This window comes from Aplidium turbinatum, chromosome 2, assembly GCF_918807975.1.
Source record: "Aplidium turbinatum chromosome 2, kaAplTurb1.1, whole genome shotgun sequence".
NCBI lineage: Eukaryota > Metazoa > Chordata > Ascidiacea > Aplousobranchia > Polyclinidae > Aplidium > Aplidium turbinatum.
The window spans coordinates 28,150,191-28,171,102 of record NC_137473.1 but is presented as its reverse complement, the minus strand read 5'-3'; the positions used below and the strand labels follow the sequence as shown (position 1 = coordinate 28,171,102).

At 37.0% G+C, this 20,912-nt stretch overlaps 3 protein-coding genes across 3 annotated transcripts in view; 1 reads left to right on the top strand and 2 right to left on the bottom strand.

Moving 5' to 3' along the window:
- LOC145788473 (uncharacterized) overlaps positions 1-20,912 on the top strand; it is a 41,670-nt gene that overhangs the window by 3,275 nt on the left and 17,483 nt on the right. The gene's annotated exons all lie outside the window — the stretch shown is intronic.
- LOC145765617 (zinc finger BED domain-containing protein 5-like) lies at positions 9,048-9,704 on the bottom strand. The gene has a single exon (XM_082577451.1). It carries the CDS (start codon positions 9,537-9,539, stop codon positions 9,048-9,050), a length of 492 nt encoding a protein of 163 aa, XP_082433577.1. The 5' UTR covers positions 9,540-9,704.
- Positions 10,141-10,871, bottom strand: LOC145765675 (zinc finger BED domain-containing protein 5-like). Its single transcript, XM_082577497.1, has one exon. It carries the CDS (start codon positions 10,804-10,806, stop codon positions 10,141-10,143), a length of 666 nt encoding a protein of 221 aa, XP_082433623.1. The 5' UTR covers positions 10,807-10,871.

Genomic DNA, 20,912 nt, shown 5'->3' with positions numbered 1-20,912 from the left:
ATCTCTGAGAATTCCAACCAAAAAGAAAAGGCTGAAAATGAGTTAAACGTGAAACATTGCTTGTCCATTCCGTTTGTGGGAAAAGAATCCAAAACGTTTGCTCGTAAAATCGGACAGTTTATGAAAAATGTTTTCCTATTTATAAAACATTTAAAATTAGTTCGTATTTTCAACTAAAGTCCCAGACGCCTTCGTCTCTCTGCTCAAATGTCGTATATTGTTTTACATGTCCGTGTGATTCGGCATTGACGTACATCGGTATGTCCACCAGACATTTGACCACGAGAGTACGGGAGCATCTGAACTTTAGAGACTTAAAAAAACGTGCCATCAAAGACCATATCATGGATTGTTCTTTTTGCACAGATCAAAAATTCTCTGCTGACTCATTTAAAATTTTACGCAAAGGCAAATCCCAATTTGACACTAAAATTCAGGAAGCGCTGTTAATCAAACGCTACAACCCAAATTTAAACAAACAATTATTTGCCGGTGGCGCCTCCATTCTCCTCAATATTTATTAGTTGTATCACGTACCCCGTGGTGCAAATTCATTTGTAACTTAGTCATGCAGTTGCCTTTTCTTAATGTAATTTTTAGTCTGTCTGTATGTTTTCCACTCTATTGCTTTTAACCGTTGCGTGTTTCTCGATGCTTTTAGTCAGTTGTTTAGTTGGTTAGTCACTGTCAAGAAGTAAAATTTATTGTAGTTTATAAATATTTGCAGATTCCTGATGAGGGCTTAAGTTAAGCCGAAAACGTTTGAATGTTTAACTATTTGTAAATATGTAATATACTGTTGTAATGCTCAACCCTGTGTTATTGTTGTGTCTTGCCTGTCTCCTTTAAGAATGCAGTTGATTGAGTTTCGCTTTTAGCAGTATGGTCGTTGCATACTTCACAGTGTAGATTCTGACGATCTGTTTAAGCCTGATGCTGCAAGTTTTCGTTGTGGCAATATCGAATTGCACGAGCTTTCGGAACACAGTTCCCTAGTCATGTGGTATGACGAATGGTGTTGAATTCAGTGAGTGGTTCTTGCATGTGACTTTTTGGTTTAGCTTGAGGCTGCCGGCTGTTGAGTTTCTGTGCTGTTAGGCGCTATTGCTGTGAAATTTTGTTGAATCAGTTGTTAATAGATTAGGTGACGTAGTTCTTCCCTTTCGGCACGGTTGTTGATTTTTGGATTTTTCTGCTTATGAAGATGGCCTCTTTGAAACGTAGTTGTACCGCGTCATTTTCTCTGGCAATAATTTTAAATTCAAAGTTGGCGTGGCACTGTTGTTGATGATCAAAAACCGAACTTTTATCTGAGCTGAGGTGTTCTTTGATGCGGGAGTGGAGTGGGCGGATCGTGCTGCCTATATAGCTTTCATTGCATTTTTTGCATGTGATCTTGTAGACACAGTTCTTGGTGGTACACATGTCGTTGTTCCGTAGTTGGCAGTTTTGCAGCCGGCAAGGTTCGGATTTTTGTGGTTTTTTAAGTGCGTTTCGGAGGGTTCGTGAGCGTCGAAAGAGGCGGACTGGCAAGTCCAGGTCTTTGAAGACTTTCTTTATTTTATGATCCGCGTCGTCGCTCATATAAGGAAATTCGAAATGTATTGGGTTGTATGGTGTCTGAGGTAGGGGTTGTCTGCTTTGTCGGTGTCGTCGTCGTCTGGGTGGTTGCTTAAGAAAGTCCTTGGGGTATCCGTTTTCCCTGATTGTCTTTTCGAATTCAGTCAGGTGTGGTGCTGCTTTATTGGGTGAAGAACATCTATCCTTTCTTCTCTGTATTTCGTTTAAGAGTATGGTCTTCTTACTGCTTGTGGGTAGGGCCGAGGCGAAGTGTGGAAGTAGTTTTGCCTTTGCTTTTTTCTGGTAGAACTCGTGGTGGACTGTGCAGTCTTTGTCGATTTTTATGGTGAAGTCCAGTAGTGAGATGGTGTTGTCTGCTGTTGATAATTCTATTTCAAAGTTGATGGCTGGGTGCGCTTGGTTGAGAGCATTTTGGATGGCTAAAGCTTCCTTATTGTTGACTGTCAGCAAGAATGTGTCGTCAACGTATCGTCTGTAGAGAGTGAGGTTTGTCTGGTTCCGCAATGTCTGCTTTTCAAGGGTGTCCATGAAGAGGATAGCGAGGACTCCAGAAGTCCTTTAAGAATGTTCAGCTTAACAACATAAAAGTCTTCTCCAACTTCTTTCGCGTCGTTAAATTTGCAAGTAAGACTCATTTGATTTTGTATTTTGGGCCCTATGGAAGAGCATTATTTCAAAAGTTAGCATTTTCCAGTGATGTACGCGCATACAAAAAATATTGACGCCATCAGCGTAAACGCAAACGTTCGAAAAAACATACACCGTATGCGTCAACGCAACTTGTAAAAAAAGTTGGCGCCGTCAGCGTTAGCGCATACACTAGCGTTAACTCATTTTGTTTGCTAGGTGCCAAACATTCACACGGTATAAACAACTCAAAACAAACAAGTTTTATTTTGAATTTCCACGAAGAAACACAAGCATCTGAAAGTGTTCATCTGACGTTTTGCTGCGTTTTGGTTTCAACATGTCTTTTCCCATTGAAAACATTCTTTCAACTTATTCAAAATTTGGAAAGTTTGATAAAAAAAAATGCAAACAACAGCTAAGACATTAAAAAGTATGTGTTGACGCTATGCGCTAAAAAACGCGAAAACTTTACGGCGTAGCCTCAAGCGCAAACTATCCAAAAAAATGTGGCCGCAAGCGTTAGCGCAAACAAAAAGTCTACGCCGCAAGTCTACGGCGCAGAATTTGCAGCGTATACGTACATCTCTGCATTTTGCATATCTTAAGTTTGGTACATTTGTATTGTTTTCAAAGAATTGATAAGTGTGTGTTAACATTTATTCATCTTTTGAAATATAAATTTCACGCATTTACGTGACAATCTGAAAATAAAATGCTGAGAAAATTGCAATTGGAAATTTTTGGAAGAAATTTATAATTAGCCTATTAGAAATGCAAGTAGGCTATCATACACATATTTACTCCAACCCGTTTGAAGTAAAAATAACACAGTAGATATTCAACAAAACACATTGAATTGTATGAACATAGCTTGTAGTTTTAATAAAGAAAAAATTCCTTCTACACACTTTGAAATAATATCACGATCTTCACAGTAGTTTAGGGTTACTGCAAGCAAGACTGAATGGAAAACGTTATAGGCCTACAGCGACCAATAGTATTAATAAAGCAGTAGTGCTGCATAAGCATACTCACTTTCGTGTTAAATTTAAACTAGAACACCATAGCACTTAACATTTTACAAAACATACTATTTAAGTGATACAGTGATGAATTGTGAAAGCATTGAAGATAAAGATGATGCGTTGAAGATGCGCTATCTATAAATGTTTGAAGATGCCAATGTTTGATAAAAATGCTTGGTTGCTGAACGTAAATTTCTCAAAAAAGCTTGTCTTGTATTATATATTGCGTAGGCTTGGAGAAATATGGTCAAAGTAAATTATCAACGAGTTTTTGCTTGAGTTTAAATGCCTTTAAATGACTAAATTTTTAAGTGGCATTAAGTTTGTGATGACTGTTGGTTCAAGGACAATATCATCTTCTTAAGAAAAAGTTTGTAAACTATATGGCATGCCGAATTTATTGTTTTTACAAACATAATATTAATACAGATGCAATATTTGTTTACTGCGATACTATTAAAAGTAAATTCAATATTATACAATTAGAAAAATGTTACACAAAATATCCTACTCTAAGGTCACAAAATTCAATACATTACCTAAGTCATAAGGTTGAATAAATCGTGATTGCGGTTTAGTATTTTTACTTATCGACTTCAACGTTGAGTGTGTCAATGATCTGTCTGTAAGCAAATATGAAGTTAGTTTACTTCGTAGCGCTATACATTTTGTAAGCGAAGTTTAAGATTTAAACACTTTAATACCAGTTATATGAAGATACAGTGACACAAGTTATAAAAAAAGTGAAAATATGAAAGGGAGTAGCCAGTAAAAAATGTCGGGAGAAGCAAATACAGTAAGTATTATTGCACATATCAGCGAGTCTGGCAACGAGTTGTCAAATGATTCTGTAACAAAACGTGAAATATTTTTCAAAATATTTCGAGGGGGTAATTCCCCCTTTGGCCCCTTTTCACTACGCCCTTGCCCTTAACCTACTTAATACAACATCTGTTTTCATTTACAGAGCTCAAGTGCAACTCTCCAAAAATGTTTAAACTCTTCAGTTTCTCATTTATTGGGCTTGGGTTTACACACAATCATCAACGTGCTCGTTTAGTAGTGACATGTAGATCGTTAGTGTTTTTTTATTCTATTTCTCTTGGGCAATTATTATTTTGCGTAAGTGGTTTATTACAAGTTATTATAAATCTGTATGACGTCAAGTTTTTAGTTTGACATTAGAGTGTTTCTTGTCTTGATTTCGATCAGGTATGTGTGACTGTGTATGGAGTGGTAAAGTGACGGGTTTAACATGATATTGGTTTTGGGTTTCTATTTGGTCACTCATCGTTTAGGTGAGATCAAAAATTGTGAAACTAATACTTACATATACGTAGCCTACTACATTTAGTTCATAATGAAAAGAAAAAATTGAAAAGAGTTGCCTTGCATTTTAAAGTATTCTTTAGTGTTATTGTGGTTGTTTGTGGCAAAAGAAAGGAAAGTTTTACGGTAGAATATAGCCATTTTTAAACTCTGCTATGATTCTTTTTTGCAATTCTCTATTGACTGGTTTTCTTGGTTGACTTTGCACTTAAAAAAAAAACATCTTGCAAACTTTACATCCTGTTTTTGTACAGTTTACCACTCCCAGCTCAAGTACTCAACCTTGAAATGACGCAAAGTTTATTCATGCATGTCATCTATTTTCAGAATGAACGTCACAATAAGACGCTTGTTGACGTCAGTAGCCTACCCAATTTTAAATCGCAATCGAGTTGATGTGATAAACTGTAGTTTCTAAACAAATATCAGCAACTTTACTACCAATGTATATTACAAAGGAAATCTTATAAATATTTTTTTGCTAAATTATGCAATTTTTAAATTATTCTAGTTTGATGAGTTTATTTTGTTTTTATTGCCTAAATTATTATTGTCTATTGCTTTAATTTAATGCAAATTTGAGCTCGGAAAAAAGGCTTCTTAAAATGAAATTAAGATATTGCTGAATGGCTTTACTAGCGGCATTTTTGTAAATGCTAGTTTGTGTCCAACAATATCATTAACCTACGACGTATTGGAATAGGCCGCTATCGAATTATATAGATATAAAAATTATCACAAAAATACATATCAATAACTTTTAATTTCAAAGACTGCTGAATATTACAACTTTTAATGCGACGGTTGACTTTGCATATCTTGGCCAACTTCCAATCTCATATCATCTTCAACTTTCCTTCGATTTCTTGCCTTCGTTTTGATACGGACAAGAGCTGAAAAAACACTTTCGCAGAAGTCTGTTGTGACAAATGGATGTACTTTTCGAAAAGCTAGTTCAGATAATAGTGGGTATGATTTATGCATAGCACACCAGAACTGGGAGAGTGACATTTCACGAAAAACGTCACAAAAAACGTCACATGCGGATGAATCATTTTGAAGATCATAAAATTGGTCTTGTAATTCATCTGGAATATCAGCAACATCCAAAACAGTAGAGAACGAACTTCGTACAAATGCGGCATCTTTTTCTTTGAGCTGAGGGAAATATCGTTTGAACTCAATTTGAAGGGATTGAAGATACTGTGTAATTGATGTCTTCAATCGTTCATCGAGTACTTCATGTTCTTCAATAACTCTGGACAAATTTTCAAGCATGGCAATGTTTCCTTGCATTACTTTCGACGCCAGTTTTGCAATTTTGAGGAAAAAGCAATCAGATTTTCACGTAGTTAAGACAAAATCTCTTTTTTTTAGTTTCTGCAAACGATTTTATTTCGTCCTTCATCTCAAAAACGTGGCTCAGAACGTTTCCTTTAAATAATCAACGTACAGTCGTGTACAGTAAAATAAAAGAACTTCATGTACCGAAATCATGCCTTTACAGAGTAGTTTGAACAATTTCAATTCAATTCAATTTATTTTCTTTGTCGGAATGCAAAAGAAATGATATTGTGAAAAAGAAATACAGTAACAAAACCAACAAAAGGAAAAGGTGGCAAAACCTTAATGGTTTAAGACGTGCATGATGAAAAGGTCTAATATTGCGGTATATTCATCGATAAATATAGTTAAGCACGGCCACCAAACCTGATAGCCTACTTTAAAACAAGTAGATGAATTGGTTAAGAATCAGTCGTCTCCTCGTTCCTGAAACAACTGGAGCGCCAACAGATGCGAGTTGAGGCTACTGGATTTGATGCAGTCGACAATTTTTATCACAGAATCTAATACGTTTTGCAGAGAGGTTGGTAAGGTTTTGCTAGCAAGCGCATATCTGTAAATAACACAATGTGTACTTTTTGCTTGAGGAGCAAGTTCTTTAAAAAAATTTTTAAAGCCTGAATGTGAACCCAACATAGCTGTGCTATGTAGCTTTGCTGAATCAAAAAAGTTTTCATTTTTTCAATAACGTCTACACTTCTTGTAGTAGCTTCCAGTTCACTACAAAACAGAAATTCTTTCATCCACCTGGAAGAAAAACGTTGGAGAAGCTTTCATTTAACACCAGCTTCTTTACATCTTCTGACATATATCTGATATATGCCGCCGAATAGTATCATTGGAAAGGGATATCTATTTTATATTCGCTTCGTTAGATTCTCCAAGCAGTAATTTACTGTTTTCAACAAGGGTTTAAGCGTTTCTCCAATCGTATGCGTTTTTTTTTGCTTGGCAATTTCCAATGCGACTTCATAAGATGCCGGTATTAGAGCAGGTATTATTCTTGCTGGAAACTTCCTGTAAAATCAAGTCTCTGACGTTTCAAACCGGCCTCATGGCGTTAAAAAAATTCTAAATCCTTGCTGAAGTGATTGGAATACTTTGTTTCTAAATGCCGTTTTAACTTTGATGGCTTCATAGATTCAGCACTGAGAACTACATTGCACAAAACACACTGTGGCTTCTCAATGCCATTGCTGACTATGGAAGTACAGTAGCCTATAGGCTAGCCAAACTTTAAATACTCTTCAAAATATTTTCGTTTCTTGTCCATGGTAAGTAGGCTATAGGACTGAGAATATTTATAAACACTGAAATACGTTTATTCCTGACTCACTAAACACAACTCCACAATAATTAAAATCTGATATGGACAAATGTTTTTTAGCAATTTTGTTCTTGACTTTTACCACAATTTTCTTAACTTTGCCGACCAAGGTTTTTCGATAACTAACGTTTTGAGACTGTTAATTGGATGACTCAGTTCATTCGTTCTACTTGAACAAACGATAATAAATTGGCAACAACCGAGCTACAACCGAGCACAACCGAACACATTACTGTATACTAAAGTGATTGCTGCAAAGATTTTTTTATTTTTTCGAAATTCTCTGCGATTTCGAAAATCTTTTATGAACATTTTTGAGACCCCCATAAAACGACGGTCGCGACCCAAGGTTGAGAAACGCTGGATTAAACAATCCAAATGTCATTAGAATAGAACAAACAAACAATGTTTATTTCAAAAAAATAGGAACTGAAAGTGTGGTTAGGTTTTCAGCCAACTTCACAAATATTTTCACTGTCAATCTTTATTTCGCAAACGGCAAACTCTTCTTCGTTTGAATGATTTCTGTCTTCGCAATCATTTCATAACAGGCATTGCTGCCTACCACGCATTGCTGACACTCAGTTATTTTAATGAGATGAATCCACTCGAAACACGTCACAAAGGTCGGGAACCTATGACTCACGAGCCATATATTCCTCTTTTGAGGACGGCATCTGGCTCGCAAAAAAATCCAACCTTCTAAAGTGCAAACCGCAAAAGTTTTATCTTAACTTTTCATTACGATTTAGAACTGAAAATACGCTCAGAACGGTCCATATTAAATGTAATTTTTCATTTTTTGTGGGGGAGAACCCCCAAACTCCTCGCTGTTTTTCTTGTCTTGCAAACATGCGTTTCCACTTTCACAACTCACCAGTGTCACCAAATGTTAGTTGTAGTAAATGTTAAAGCAGTGTAACCTATAGCTCTCAAGAAAATGTATTTCCAAAAATGTAGCTTTAATGGCTCTTTTACCTAAAAAAGGTTCCCGACCACTGGTTTAAGATAATGAAGTCAAGCGTTGCCATGTTTAAATCAACTTGTTGCAGCTTGGCAACAAGAAATAAATGTGATTGTTATGCACACAACTTTGGAACATTTCAACGTTGCGACATATATTTTAAAAGCGATTTTAAAAGCATAGAAATAAAATTTTTGTTTATACCAGTGAAGTTACAACTGGGGCTGCTAAAAACGAGATGTTTTGGTCGGAACAAAATTAAATCATTTACAAACAAAGTTTGTTCAAAACGAATTAAAGACATATTGTTTTGTGCTGAAACAAATATTTCCAAACTACAAAACAAAACGAACTTTTTTATATGTTTATAAAATATTTTAAATCCTCAATCTTTTCACATATAAGGTACCGTACGTAAACCTGTAAAACAAACTCAATCGATAGAGGTCACAAACTCGTGGTAACAGGGAAGGGGCACACAAATAGTCTAGAATAACTCAGAGGTTCTTATACTGTGTGTCGCCACGCTCTGGTGCGTCGTTTCAATTTTCCAAGGTCGTCGCACAATAATTCTGTTTCAGTGTTTCGTATAGAACAGGGGTTCCCAACCTTTTTATGTTCTCGTACCACTTAGCCACCATGGATTGTCAACACGTACCACTATTTTAAAACAACTAATTTGATCCAATATCAAATTATTTGCAATATGATGAATCTGGATGTAAAGTCAACGAAAGTAGCAAAATTACCAACAAAACATCACATACCCTAGTCCATTACACCACACAGCACAGAACGCATCAGAATAACAAAGAAAAAGACACAACTAAACACAATACAACTAAATTTAATGAGATTTTTGTTTTTGTTTATCTTTCACCAGTTGATCGATGCGTGGCATAACTTTGCTAATAGCACATCTGAAGTCATGTCCAGGAGCACTTAGTCGGTTACGATTCTTTGATTTGATGTTCATTAGAATAGAAAATCCCTGCTCGCATTCCCAAGTAGAAGGAAAAACCAGTAGTTGTGGAACAGCGTGGGAAGCTAGCGTTGGGTATGAAGAAGCCATATTAAGCCAGAAGTTTATTGCAGAACATTCTTTGCGTTGTTTTTTTGCTGTCTGATCCTCCTGCATGTCTATCAGTTCCTCTTGTTCTCCTGCACCGACAGGTAGGTCGGCTGGGTCCACTGAGAAAGGATCTGTGATGTATGGGCAGCTTGTGGTATCTGGAAAGTAATGCTGCAATTCAGCAGTTAGCAGCGAGAGGTGCTGGGTAATTTCTCTGGAAATGTCATCACTGATTTCCATTTCAAGGGCTGACAGAAATTTAAACATACCATAGCGCTTGTTTTCCACATTTTTCCTCCATAATTCCACCTTTCGGATAAAAGCTCCCAGTTTTGAAACAAAGTCTACGACAGTGCAGTTTTGCCCTTGAAATGACAGATTTAAATGATTGAAAGCTTCAAATATATCTGACAAATAAGCCAATCTTGCAATGAATTCCTCGTCCTACAGATCGTTTTGAAATTCATGGTCTTTCTGTTGGAAAAATAAAAGTAGTTCATTCCTCATTTCAAAAAGACGTTTAGTTGTATTTCCTCGAGAGAGCCAACGCACTTCTGTGTGATAGAGGAGACAAGTGTGGTCTGAGCCGAGATCTTCACAAAGAACCTTAAACAATCGAGTATTTAAAGCTGAAGTTTTAACAAAATTTACGATTTTGACTATCCTGTTCAAGCACATTAACAACTTTGCAGGAAGAACCTTTGTGCAAAGAGCAAACCTGTGTATGAAACAGTGAACACTTATGACACGAGGTGACACAGCTTTGACATGGGTTTGAAATCCAGACTTTCTACCGAGCATAAAGGGAGCCCCATCTGTCGTACATCCGACAAGATTTCCCCAATCCAGATCATTTTCCTTGAAAAAATTATCCAGAGTTGAAAATATCTTTTCCTTTTGTTGTAGTGGACACCTCATGATTCAACAATAATTCCGTTTTTACAGCATCGTTTTGTGTAAAGCGGACGTAGACAAGCAGTTGGCAGCAGTTTGTGACATCTGTGGATTCATCAAGTTGTAAGGCAAATCCAAACTTCGAATCTCTTACTCCTGCAATCACTTGGTCAGTGATATCAACTGACATTTCCTCGATGCGTCGTTTCACAGTATTGTTAGAAAGCGATACACTATCCAACTTTGCCACTGAATCTTCTCCAATCAAATTTCTGACTAATATCTTTGCTGCTGGCAAAACAAGTGACTCCGCAATGACATGAGTTTTTTTGTTTTGGGCCACCAGAAGAGATACTTCATAGGATGCCTTCACAATTCCGGCATTATTTCGGTAAAACTGGCCTGTGTGATCTATGCGCTGTCGCTTCACGTTCTCCCCAAGTCGCTCAAAATAACTCTTATCTCGATTCATCTGATCTGCATGATTGGACTCAAGATGCCGCTTAAGCAAACTTGGTTTCAAAGCTGCATTTGAAAGGGTTTTCATACAGATCACGCACTGAGGTAAGCTATCTCCACGATGTTGAATAGCAATGAAGCCATACTTAATATAATCTGCGCTATACTTTCGCTTCGACATTTTCAAATATTTAGACAAAAATGTAATGCTGTTCAGGATTCAGCCACTACACGTCGGAAAACCAACATCAGAATAAACGCAATTCTGCAATTGCACAGACCACATTGCACACGTAATTGTTTCGTCACAGACACCATTCACAATGCACACATAATAGCTTCGTCACAGACACCATTAAGTTTGCACAGCAGCATTGTATTAATAACAATGACAGCAGGGAGCAAGATCGACAAAAGTAGCTCACTGAGTGCAGAGAATTTAGTACGGAAAGAAATAAAAGTGTTGTTCGCATATTTTAGAAACTCAAAATTAAATAATTGTTGCAATAGGCCTACTTTATTTGACAATACTACTACATATCGCATGCAACGGAGAGCTGCTCGCGTACCACCTGAAAAGCTCCCGCGTACCACTAGTGGTACGCGTACCACCGGTTGGGAACCCCTGGTATAGAAAGACAATTGCGGTAATAAAATGCTTACAGGTTTTATTATACCCTGGCATGTGCAATAGAGCTCATTGTTATGAATTGTAGCAATTGAATATGATTTAACAATCACAATTCTATGTTCCATTCAGCTTTCAACCACTGGCATAATCCAATGGAGATTCGGGAGTTGCAATCTACATTTTGAAGCGTCAATGACGTCACAATCATGGCTTTTAGGCTGCAGAGATGCATTAGCCTACGTACTAAAAAAGCGGAAAACAAATATTTTTTTTTCTTAAATAGACTAAATTATTTTTGATCAGCTCTGACCTCCGTTCTTACCCCCATCTATTTTGTTCTGCCCTTTGTTTTTATTAGTAATTCCGCATGGTTTCCATTCCCTGTAATTTGCTTGAAATTGTAAAAATATTTCATTCTTTGTCGTCTTTTTGTTCGTTTGTCTTGTAGCCTACTATCCCAGTCACATTACATCTTTCAATGAGTTACTTCTTGCATTGTGCCAGAAATATCGTAGTTTTCTGAGATTGGTGTTGTAAGACTAACTAGATTCCAGTTACCATCTATTTGGGTAACAAATTTATTTGTTTTTTTTTCCAAATGCGTAAAAGTCTCAAGTGACACCACATTTCAAAACTTTCTAACTTTTTGATGTCAAATTTTTTGCATGTCTTAATTTATGTCCAAAGCAAATATAGGTAGGATCTTAAAACATTAAAAAAGTTATGCGATTTTCGAGTGTGCAATTAACTGGATTTCCTTGTATGCAAACGTAGCCTACAAACTGAGAAACTTCATACAAGCTGCTAACAAGAAGGTGGCGAGTAGCATGGCGCGCCATGATTTGTTTACCTTTAGAACAGGCTCAGTAAATATTTGCTCCAAAGCTTTCTTGGTTAGTTGTTAGTGCCTATATTTCAACTATCATCGTCATCACCTCAGCCAGTCACACCACTGCTGGCAGATGGCCGCCACAAATGTTTCCACACCACTCTGTCTTTCGTTTTTCTCATCCAGATGATGCTAATCTTTTCTTCAATGTCATCTCGCCATTTTTTTTTTTACCAACTTATTTCTCTCTCTTTCACTTTCTTTGAGCTTTCTTGAATAATACTGTTCAATTGTTTTGTCGTTTTATCTACATTTTTGAAGTCGCTTTAAAGAATATTAAAACAGTTTCAAAACTGTGGTTCTTCAGCATCCCTTTATTCTTTGGTTTTTCTCTCCTCTTTGGCTTTTGACTATTTTATCAAATTATTTCTCTTACTCTCTTAGCGCTTTTTTGAACAGTACTGTTCAATTGTTTTATCTTTCCATCTAAACCTGACGTCGCTTTCAAAAATTGCACAACAATTTGCAACTCTATTTGGAATTCATCTGCTCTCTGAATCAGTCTCTCGATGTCAATCTTTGGATTTGATATCTCATCATTCTAGTCTTTCCTGTTTTACGATTAGTCTAAAATTGTTGCAAACCATGTTGTGATCACTTCCAATGCTAACCTTATGACTTCAATGTTGAGGATAATTTCTCGTTTATTTGTTAAAACACAGTGAATTTCATTTTTACCTTTCCATTTGGACTTTTTCAAGTCCATTTTTTCCGTTTAACTTTTGAAAAAGACCACTAGTGATGATCAGTTTATCTGATGTTGAAAACTAGATTGCAATTGTGGTTTATTGCAACTGCAACTGCAAAGCAACTGCAACTGCATTGCAACTGCAACTGCAAAGCAAGTTGTGACTTGTTTGTTGTGACTTGAAAAATAATTGAACTTTGTAGTGACTTTTATTGTTTTCCATTTCTTCATTTATTTCTTCCTACAAATCCTCAACGTCTTCGTCATCATGGCTTCGTCATTTCAACTGTATCATTATATTTTTGTAGTATTTGAAATGCCTGTCATTGCATTCAAATAAAAACGCTATCTTGCAAAAAATTGACAACATACTTGAACAAAAATATTAAGCCATCACAAAAATTAGTTACTTTGGGCACAGTAACGATCAAAGGAGACAGAGAAACTTGACCTGATTGAAAAAAAACTGATTGCATGTTTGAATTCAATGCAAAAAATTAATTCAGAAAAAATCAAAACATCTTCGACCTTTTCGAACAAATTTTCAAACTCTGCACAGTGTGACCATTACAGCATTTGACAGGATACTTTCTGATATTTTAATTCCACATGCCTACCGTTCTTATTTCGACCACATAATGAAGATAATCGTAAAAAATCCTTTGCTTGAGCATACGGAACATTAGGTGACAAAGAGTAGAATGGATAGCGGACAAAACATTTGAACATTTTAACGTCAGTTCGGCTGGGTCTCCTTTTCATTAGTCTTTATTGCATCATAAACAACTTCTTACAGGTAAATTGGTTGCGATTATAAAAAAATGCAAGACAGTAAAAAAGAATTCAAGCTCAATTGGGGGTTGACCACCAATACTTTCCCCTTGCATGCACCACCGGATGTGAGAAAAAGAACTGGCAAAAGCAGAAAACTGTGCTACAGTACAAAGATAAAACAAAAAGCACAAAACACCGTTAGCCTATTCATATTTAGTTATGCGAAGCATGGTAGGCAATTGAACAATGTAGCCTATGCCCGCAATAATTAATACTTATGAAAACTTTTTTTTTAAGAATTTCATACACAACTTCTGACTTACAATAAAATTTAATAGTATTTTTACAAATATTGGTATTAAAATGGCTTAGGCTATTATTTATTGCCAGTCTATAAGCAACATCATTGCTACTTTTTCATTTAACTTCTGATCGAGCTGAGAGTTTCTCTTTTCGATGTTTCTTGGACTGCAGTACATTGCCATGATAATTGTATTTTATTGGCTTTTGTACCAGGTTAACCATTTCCTGAAAATTAGCGAAAATATTTTCATTAAATTGACAGCACATTTTAACTTTGTAATGGTACCAGCCGGCTATGCTGGCAGGGCCTCCAAGAGAGGTCAAGACTGGTCGGGAAGTTCAGTTCAGTTTGTTTTTATTTCTGACCATCACAACGAAAAAACAATATATGACAAACATAGCAGAGGTCTAGAAAAAGGTAGAAGCGACAAAACGCGGATATACGAAAGCAATAAAACAATCGCGGAAACAATACGAAAAATGAGCCTCAAAAACAATTTTTAAGAAAAATAATAGCAACGAATTTGTATCATGTGTTGCATTATAATATGTCTTCAGCTGACCTTGGCCAACTTTCCTCAACGTGAAATTGAATTCCTTTCAAGTTTATATTTTAACAAATCGATATAACAAAAAACTTCTTTTAATATGAAAATCAACAATCACTCGCCTAGTCGCCTACATTTGCAGCAAAATTGCCATTGTTGCTCACTATTTTGCAGTGACGTTCGGTGGCTTAAACCGTTGGGAAAGCAACTTGAAAATATGCTGCAGCAAGGTAGTAGGCACGAAGGGCGTAACCGTCGGGCGAAGCCCGAAGGCGTGTTGCCGAAGGCAACACTTCCAGCGGGGGGTCTGGGGGGCCTCCCCTAGAAATTTTTGAAAAACACTTCCAATTTGGTGCGCTCTGAGAGCATTACCAAAGCAAATCAAAAATAAAAATCTGTCAAATTGTGCTTCGCTTATGTCGTGATCATACATCCATTTAATGTTTAGAAGTCATGAACAATCTTAATTTTAACGTTGCAGGACCAAAATCCTGTGTTAGACATGGAATAATAGTTGTCTACATGTTTAATTCGTCATGAATGTTCATTCTCAGATATTCAGTTAGGCCTACACTACAAAAACTAACACTTAGGCCTAAACATTACAACCGCAAGCAATTTGTACAAAAAGCTGGATAAGTTTGCCTCCTGCGTATAGAAGCTTAACGAACTAAATATTGCATCCGCACCTGAAGGTTCATTGGCAAAGTAACGTTATATCAACGCTGTAAAAAGGGCAAAAGCATGACTATGAAAGCTAGTAGGCTAAAGTACATGGCGAGGAGACATAAAAAAACAGCAACAATCTTTTCGGCATTATGATGCTGTGCTGTGTACCGTGACGAGAGACCATTCTGACGAGTTAGTCTAGCCGCTCTAGCGAATGTACGCATTGACATCACTGGGTAAGCAACTCTACCATACCATAACCATAACACATCTGATTGGCTAAGCAGCTGGTGACGTTTTGCAAAACGAGTGAAGATGGATAAAACGAAGGCGTTTTTTGACATTTTTGAACCTGGGAAGCAACTTTGATAGTTGCTTCCCTGGAGCTTCAGTGGTTGTTTCTGGCAGAAGCGTTTGCGTTAATTGGCATTTATAGCCAAGACATGCGGTTTGGTGAGGACTTAGACTACTCACAAGCGTTACGAGTTATTCTAGTCACGAATACAGTAATTTTCAAGTTAAAATAGACGTGATAAAAATAATAAGAAGTTAAACCTAGAATTCAGTCATTATATTTTGCATAGTTTTCGCTCAGGTAAGCACTGCTTTCCTTGCTTTCCCTCACCGATCGTCACTGCTATTTTGTCTGGAAAAAATTGTAAACCTAGAGTCTTATGGTTTGGCACGTTTTAAACTTCTTTGGTTTTGCCGCCGTTTCCATTTGTTGGTTTTATTCCCGTAAACTGTTGGTAACTTTATCATTGCTGTTGTTTTCCGACAAAGAAAAATAAATTGAATTGAATTGTGTGCACAGCTCATATGCGTGTCTTTGGCCGCTTCAACTAGTGTTTAAAATGTTTCCACATGCATGGCTGCATATCCGCCACTAATTTTGGTAGCTGGGCAATCCTTGACCAGGTAATCGGCGTCCTAAATGCTGGATTCGCGTTGAGAGCAACCAGGGCTGCTGAGAGTACCTCACCTACGTAGTGCAGCATCAGATTTTACGCCTTGAACCAGTTTAGCACAGCCTACTTCAATACGAGAATAATTTGTTCGTGATACGAAACATTTAAAGTAGCATCTACAATTCTACAATGATCGAAAAATACTTAGAACTACGCATTTAATTAAAAAATTTATTTATTTTTGACTTGATACATTTTTGTTTTAGTACCGGTAATAAAAATGGACCCCTTCAAAAGTGAAAAAAACGAATAACTACTCGGTTTTCCTTCACAATATTATGCTAAGGGGAAAAGTTGCAGAACTATTCACCAACCCTCTCAGAGCCCCTGTATGCTGGTTGCAGTGTTTGTCAAATGTGTTAGACTCCACCAACTTTGTAAACGTTAACAGGAGAGTAAAAATAAACTAGCATAAAAAAGTGAAAACAATTTTTACAATAGGCTGGCTTACACTGAAATTTGTTTCGCTATATTTCGCAACTTTTACGGCGATGAACAAACGGAAATGCAACGAAAGACGTCTTTTGTTGTTGGATTTAATGCAGGCGTTTATCCGGTTCATCGGAGCAGAAAAAAAAAACGATTGTAGGCTATATCAATGACCTTAAAAGTAACTTTAGTGGTTAACTCAACACGTCATGTTTGCTGTGCTTGGAAATGACTCAAAAATTGCTAGTTCAATCATTGTAATCAGCATTAGCCAGTCACGTTACTGCTTGGCAGATGGTCTCCACCAGTGGCGTATTCTCCATGCATGCCTTACAATTCTGATGAGATCAGAAATCTTTCAGAAACAACGAATTTATGCGTAAAAGCAGAAAGTGTTAATAGCAGAATCTCCTCGCTCTCTTAATTTCAATATTCGAAACAATTGTTCGTTTTCAAACTTTGACAACTTTGCCGACACTGGCAATCCTGCATGCAGAGGAGAGCTCAGCATGCGTTGATGCTACAATTTGCCTATTCGACGCTCTTTTACAACACTGTGGGGTGGCGCAAATGCGACCAAGGCAAAGGCATGCTGATTTGAAATTGCATGCAAAACAAAAATTCCTATCTGGAGACAGTGTTGCCAGATTGACCTTTTTACGACCAAATTTAAGAAATTTGGCCTTTTTAAAAAGTGTTTGGCAGGATAATTTTTGTTTGGCCGCTGGGCTTTTGCCCTTTTTTAATTTCTCGATTGGCATTTGTTTGATCTTTTTTTCTTTTGGTCTTCATAGTTTAAGTCCTTGCTGCTTTCTACTGTAGATATTGCAGCACTATAGCCTACTGTATCAAAGTTTTTAGTCAGATTTCGGCATTTTCGATGTCACAGAGCATCAGAGATTTTTTGGTTGGGTGGTCGGTAATCTAATCCTATTTCGGCTGGTCAGGTTTAAGCTTTAAACTGGTATTCGTTGTATTGCATTGCAAAAGCTTTAGTCTAACTGGCTGAATGTTTAACCCTATCTGTAGCGACACGGGGTTTTATGAGGACGTCCCACTCAAGTAGTGAAATATTTCGCAGAAGGAAATATGCTAGAAATGTGAAATTTCTTGACTTTTAGTTTTTGTTTTTTGCGAATTTTCTAAACCTACACTGGTAATTTTTTTACCTTCCTGCCCTTCACATTAAGCATTTCGTCTCAGGTGGCTATGCATTTTCGTGCAATGCTAGATATATATTATTTAATATAAGTGCTGCTATTTTGCATTCATCAAATGCTGGCATTTGCACAACAATCTAACCTCTTAGTGTTATTTATTAAATAAGAATCGATTTCGCTATAGTAATAGCATCTTCAGCTAGCACATGTAAAAAAGAAAATTTGAAAATACGTAAAACAAACAAATAAAGCACTTTGAAATGTAAAAACGCCTAAAAACGATTTTTTGTTTAGTTTAGCATTATTTTATGTTAGGCTATTCAAAAATTTAAATTTTAAAGCAATTTTTGGGAAAGTAGAATAAAAACCGACTTTCTGATGTCTATTCATCTCAAACACTTTATTTCAATAAACTTGTTGGGTAAAAATTTAATTTCTATACGCACATTACACCTGGCTATTATTTTGTAAAATACTTTGCCTCTGTGATTTTCATAGCTCCCGTTATTAGCGATTAATTAGCACGGGGCGAAGATAGCCCGTGACGTGCTTTCTGCGTACGAAAACAGCTCGTATTAAGATAGGTTAACATGGCATCTCCAAAGAAGTGGAAGCCAGCTTACGACAGTCAGCGAAAATATAATATTGAGTAGGAAAAACAGTTTTCATGGTTGAAAAAAGCACCCACTGGACTTGATGAAGCCTACTGCAAGCTGTGCCATTGCACTTTGAAACCTAAGCACAGTAGTTTAAAAAGTCATCAGCGTCAGCAGCGTCAGCGCATGCACTAGCGTAAACTAATTTTGTTTGATAGGTGCCGAACATTCACACGGTATAAACCACTCGAAACAAACAAGTTTTATTTTGAATTTCCACAAAAAAACACAAGCATCTGAAAGTGTTCATCTGACATTTTGTTGTGTTTTGGTTCCAATATGTCTTTCCCATTGAAAACATTCTTTCAACTGCAGCGCTGGAAGGTATTGGCGTGTTGTAGCGAAAAAAATACATTAAAAAGTATGCGTTGACGCTATGCGCTAAAAAACCGCGAAAACTTTACGGCGTAGCCTCAAGCGCAAACTATCCAAAAAAAATGTGGCCGCAAGCGTTTGCGTAAACAAAAGTCTACGCCGCAAGTCTGCAGCGTATACGTACATCTCTGATAAAACTTAGGCAAATTTGCAAAATTTTCCTGGAGGAGCATGCCCCCAGACCCCCATACACTGGCTATAACCCTCCCTCCACTCCATGCCTACGAAAATTAACCAGGTACACCACTGGTCTCCACATTTGTCTCCACATTCCACACCATTCTGCCTTTTGCTGTTATCATCTAGGTCAGTGGTTCCCAACCTTTTTTATCCAGTGGACCCTTTTTGTCGATATCCAAATTTAAATTCCCCCCCTATAAATTTAGTTTGTTAAAAACTCGTTTACATTAATATTGTAATCTAAGTCTTGGAAGATAAACTAAACTTTCACTAGTAATAAGCTTTTTAGCCTGTGGGCCTAGTATTCCTTTTCATACTAAAATAATTTAATTAATGAAGAACGTTGCTGAAAAGTATTTTCAAAAGTTAACAGTCATTGCATTTAACAGTCTGTATGATTATGAGTTATTCCTTATGTGCTGTAGATGTTTTACGAAACACAACAAAAGTTGTGACGTGCTTTATGTGTAAGATCATAAGCAGTCTTGCACCCCTGAATGGAAAGACGTAAAAACTGACGGGTTTGGAAATTATTTTCACTACGTATGAAAAAGTTATAGCACACTAGAAAGAGCATAGGACAAGATGAATAAACGCAAAGAAATGTGCAAATTGTGTTTCAAGAAAACGGAACGTACCGATATCCTTAAATGATATACCACAGTCAGTGCTGTGTTAAACCCTTTGTGGGCTCTGGGGCCAAAATAATTTTGGGCCCTCTATCGTCAAGCAGACCTATAGTAGGCTATTGTGTATATTTTTACTGCACCGATATGGAAATGTAGTTCACTTCAAAAGACTTTCTCACCACTTTAGAAAACAACACAAATATAAGTAAACACAAACACAGGTCTATTATTTCTTAGCTACACCTTTGCTCGGAACGAAAGTCGGCAGCAGTGGCCGAAGTCGGCAGCAGTGGCCGAGTGGTTAGCGCGTTAATTGCCTCTACCTAGTGATCGATTTCGAGTAATGGGTAGTACCAAATTTAAGTCATAGGAGAGTAGACAACCGGAAACAGACATTGCCGTCGGCTGCAGCGTGGGTCAGGTGTACGTCGAATGGCGTACACCGATGCATAGCGCTCAAGTCCGCTTTCCCGCAGTGCAAGATAAAGATATGACAAACAAAACAAACAAACAAACAAACGAAAGCCAAAAGTGTTAACAATTTCTGATAAAAAAATACTGGCAATAGACTAGAGTATGGTCACGACGCGGTAATACCACCGTACCGCGCGAAATTTTGACTGTTTGAACTTTGCCGCGTGGTACCGCCCAGATAAAATCTGAGGATAAAATCAAAACTGTAAAAAATTAATTTTTATTCAGATTTGGTCATCTGGTAACATTATTGTTTTTCACCATTTTTATGGTTTATCTGGCAACACTACTTGTTCTGTCAACCATAACCAAGGTAAAAACAAAGGGATTGTAAACTGTAAACAAAACCAGTGTGTAAAGCGTTTTGAGGACCAATTATTTTTATTCAACATTATTTCATTCCAAGGCAAAGCTTTCATTATTTTATGCAGGCATTGAAGTTAATTAAAGTTTTTAGGGTATGATAGCCTAGGTTAGCAGCAAGAATAAACAGGTCACTTGTGATAAGAATGATTTTTGTTTTGGATCAAAGCAATTTCATTAGGCCACCATACAACATGTGATATGCCAGGTCTATAAGGTATCTGAAGATAAGAGCAATTTCATGCGCATATGTTTAGAAAAAAGAAATATAGAAGAACATTTCTGCTATAAGTAGGGGAAGGGCGGGACCTACGAGCCGATTTTTACAAAATCTCATTGAATTTTTGTTTTGTGTCTAAGATTCGTCTCAAAGTTTATGTATATCTTCCTATCTACACTCTACAGTCTCCATACTTTCATGGATTTTAAGCATGTTCCGGTGGAAGCGGAAGTCCCTAGAGCGAAAAATGTAGCGCCCTCCAAAGTGGTTCATACGACCCGCAAATGAGGGTCCTACGACCATATGTGGAGGGTCCTCTAAGCCGCTTGAA